The sequence below is a fragment of the Halyomorpha halys genome, unplaced genomic scaffold (assembly GCF_000696795.3).
Source record: "Halyomorpha halys isolate HHAL.00 unplaced genomic scaffold, Hhal_1.1 Scaffold468.1, whole genome shotgun sequence".
Lineage (NCBI taxonomy): Eukaryota > Metazoa > Arthropoda > Insecta > Hemiptera > Pentatomidae > Halyomorpha > Halyomorpha halys.
This window is the reverse complement of record NW_027114236.1, coordinates 180,141-184,104: the sequence shown is the minus strand read 5'-3', so window position 1 is coordinate 184,104 and position 3,964 is coordinate 180,141. Positions and strand designations below refer to the sequence as shown.

At 30.3% G+C, this 3,964-nt stretch overlaps 1 protein-coding gene across 1 annotated transcript in view; it reads right to left on the bottom strand.

Annotated features, from left to right (window-relative positions):
• Positions 1–3,964, bottom strand: part of Dpp10 (Dipeptidyl peptidase 10) — a gene marked incomplete in the record, with an annotated part of 51,478 nt that overhangs the window by 41,310 nt on the left and 6,204 nt on the right. Inside the window, 1 exon segment of the mRNA XM_067051460.1 lies at positions 1,936–2,019. Within this exon segment, the coding sequence (XP_066907561.1) occupies positions 1,936–1,965 (30 nt within the window).

The window sequence follows — 3,964 nt, the reverse complement described above, 5'->3', positions numbered from 1 at the left end:
AGATTTTTTTAATTTTACTTGACTAACCACAAATAAGGTAAATAAAATGTATGGATATTTATTACGGTTCCCACCAAACATTCTTAACCCGCCAAAAACATCCGTTCATGTACAGCCAAGCCAAGAAGTACCAACGGCTCCAATTCAATGTTAATATAAGTTTATTAATAACTAAATCTTAACTGTAAAACGGAAGTGATATTTTTCAGTGCACCAATGCATTGTGCAGGTTACCAATCTATTCTATGCATTGGGGGAGGGGGGAGAGGTAAAAAATTCGTTGAACTGCCATAGAAATAAAGTTGACTCCCCAGACTGGATTCAAATCGGCGCCGCTGCAGTCACGAGCCAGTCTAAGTTGGTGCTTTAACCCGTCGGGTAAAAAGAGCTATTTCTCCCGTATCCAATCCTTGCATTCCATAATCCTCCGTAAAATCCCTGATGCTCCTTATTACGTAATAAATAAATTCATCCATAAATACCTCAATCGTCGCAGATTTGACCCGAAATAGATATCTTCTCACTCCAAAATCCTTACACAACCGAACCTACTAGTTGTTAATCTCTCATCCTTAACAATCCCTGATAATCCTCCGAGGCGTCTGAAAAAAAAGATGACCACGGGACCTTCTAGGTTAAAGCAATGATTGAAGTAGAAGCATTTGATGGTTCTTTTTTTTTTTTAGGGAACTTCGAAATATGGATATTTTCTCTTTATGCCAGTCATTTATTAGTAAACATTTACAAAATATTTTACATTTCAGTTGCTTCGTTGAAGCAATTTATAACTAGAATACAGGATTTTTCTATGAAGCAAGAAATTCTTTTTGATGAATACAAGAAGTTAAAATTTATGTTTTATATTCTATGATACACTGGTTTTAAGGACAAACAGGATCGTAGTCCGAGGATATAGAGAAAGGAAATCTATATACCCTCTATAATAATCTATAATATTATCTACTGTGAAAGTAAACAAATCTCTCTTTAACTCAAAAGCATTGTTTTCAGATTTTTTCTAAGTTCTTTTAAATAAAATGTTTCTTGAATTAATTCAAGAACTCTGGAAAACTAATGTTTATATTTTTTTAATGATTTTTTTTATTTGATTTTCTTAGAAAATTTAATTTTTGTTAAGCTTTTTTTAAAGCATAAATTCACTCTTTTACACTATTTCATTTATTCGTTACGTTTTGGACTACATTTACCATTCCCAAACGTTAATCTAAAATTTTATTAGCTTTAAATATCCCTAATTGTAGGGTGAGATTTCTGTAAGGTAACACCCTTCAAACAGGTTTGATAAATCGGTCTAAATATGACGCTCTCTCCCTTCGAGTACCTGACAACACCTTCATCATATCATCCATCATTGCCATATGCCAACAATAAAATTTATTCATATAAAACATTGAATGATGAATAGGCTATCTATACTTATCATGTCTGTTGGTACAATTGTATGCAGAGCAGCTTGTAACCATTTCTAAAAATATATAATATTAATGGTTACTAACTGCATTTATGCTGAAGTGCATATTACAATTAATGGTATGCCAATTTTAGTTTAACGTTTGATTACTATTAATTAAACGTTTTAATAATTAATAATTTAGTCCGAAAACGGATAAATGAAATACAAATATATATCTTCCCTCTTAACAACTTGAACTACGATCCTATTTGCCCTTAAAACTTATGTATCATGTCATATTAGTAATATAATTAATTAGTAATAGTACTACTCTGTTATAATATTAAATAATACTCTGAAATGTTGTTACAAGCGTTTTTTTTTTGTTTGTTTTTTTTCACTGCAATTTAAAATTCATTCAAATAAATTTATAAATAACAAGCAGTAGAGATAATACAAAATCAATTTTTTTTATTTACTTTGTTACTATTTTTTTTATTTAATTTTAATATCTCACGTACTTCATCATCATAGCTATCAGGATCGGACATAGTTCAGCCTTTTGTCACTTCTGGTTTGGATCAAAGACAACTTTTCATTTCAATCTGAAAAAAAAAATTATAAAATTATACATACAAATGTCATCATGCTCTATTAAACTAGTGTCATGGTGTAAACTGTATGACAGTTACCGTCATGACAATATTGTCGTTACAGTACACTCGCACAAGGTAAAGCGTCATAGCTGACGGTATGTCATTGTAAAACTACTACCGTTTAAAGCCCGTTTATTATATCGAAATTTTCATATTAAAATATTAATACCTTATTATTAATAAGGTAGTCTATTTTATTCTACTTAAAGTAAAAAAGGTTAGAAGTGAAAAAGGTTAAATGTGATTAATCATAGGAATACAGCAAGAGTGTTTAAAATTTGTACTTTTATCGGCTATGACTACCAAGGGTTTGGATATAGTGAAAGAATTAATTGTTTTATGATGATTCTAAACTCAAATATATTGGACACATGTCCCTAAGAACGTTTCTATGAGTCCTAGAAATCAAGGAAAAAAATATATGAAAATTTTAAAATGATACCTTTTCACAATTTTTTTCTGTTATTATTTTAGATTAAAAAGAAAAACATATAAACTTGGACTATCTGTTTTTGTTTGTTGTAGAATACTGGTACTGGTACTGGTACTGGTATTTGGTGGGGGGGGGGACAAGTCCGGCAAGTGGGCCTAGTGGTCCTTTTTGCCAACCCCTGGCGGCTACCTAGGTTGCCGCCGCGTACTAAGCAAGGTGGGAGTGTCAAGATTCATTCTTCGGGACCGCCGAAAATAAATGTTTTACTGCCCCAGGTGGGAATCGAACCCACAACGTTCCGAACCGAGCGCACTGAGATCTGCGCCCCAACTCGCACGGCCATCACGTCCCTTGTAGGATAAGAAAACAAAATATGCACGAGAGGTTTTAAAGATCATAAGACAATGAAAAGTAAAAAAAAAAAAAAAAAGCTGAAAGTGTATATTAAGTAACTCCGTATAGCGAATAAGTTGGTAAAAAAAGGCAATCCTTCCCTGCCGGACCCGCCATGTTAAGACCCCCGGGGAGTGACGGTCCTATATTACTTTTGAAATTTTTGCTTAAAACGGAAAGAGGAAACTTTAAGATAGTTACATCGAGAAATATTCAAAAAACGCTTGAAATTAAAAAACAGAACTGTCAGCATCTCGAAAAATCCTTAAATATCGGTTTAAAAAAAATATTTTTACTTGAGCCCAAAGATTGTTACTATGTGATCATATATATATTTTTATTTTTTTTTCAAAACATTGTTTAATAGCGTCAGGTATTAGGATACATAGATATTCACCATAAAAGCTTCAATTTCTGGGATATTATTTAAATAATAATATTAAATATTTCTGAAGATGGGAGTCTTTGTTGATGTTAATTATTTTACCACAAGTTTTATTTAATTAACTCAAATGAGAGAGCGTGTTTTTTTTAGATCATTTGATTATCTTTCAAAACATTATATAATTTACCATAAAAACTTTTGGGTTGCACGCAAAAAAATTTTTTGTTCCTATTCATTATTCGATTCAGGAATGGATTTTTGGGTCTATTATAGATTTTACTAATTTCATTTTCCCTTTCAGTCACGAAGTAATTTTTTTTATATTGTATAAATGGTTCGATTTTTTTTCAATTTAGAAGTAGTTTAAAAAATTTTTGTTGTTAGAAAAAAATATATTTAATCACTCAAGTAATCAAATGAATTCGTTTCAAAAAATATTAAAAAAAAAAAAATTATTATGCATTAAAATTTTTGTAAAAATCAATTTTCTTCTTGTTTTTTATTGAAATGTTTTCATAACAAAAAAAAATAATTGTAAAATGGTTTAGTTAAGGGAACACAATGTTTTTGGTTTTCTATTTTTTAATTTGTTTCTAATAGGTCCTCAAAGATTTGTACAGAAAACACTGCTGATAAAATCTTAGTTTCAAAATTAAGAGAAAAATAAAATGAAAGGCAGATAT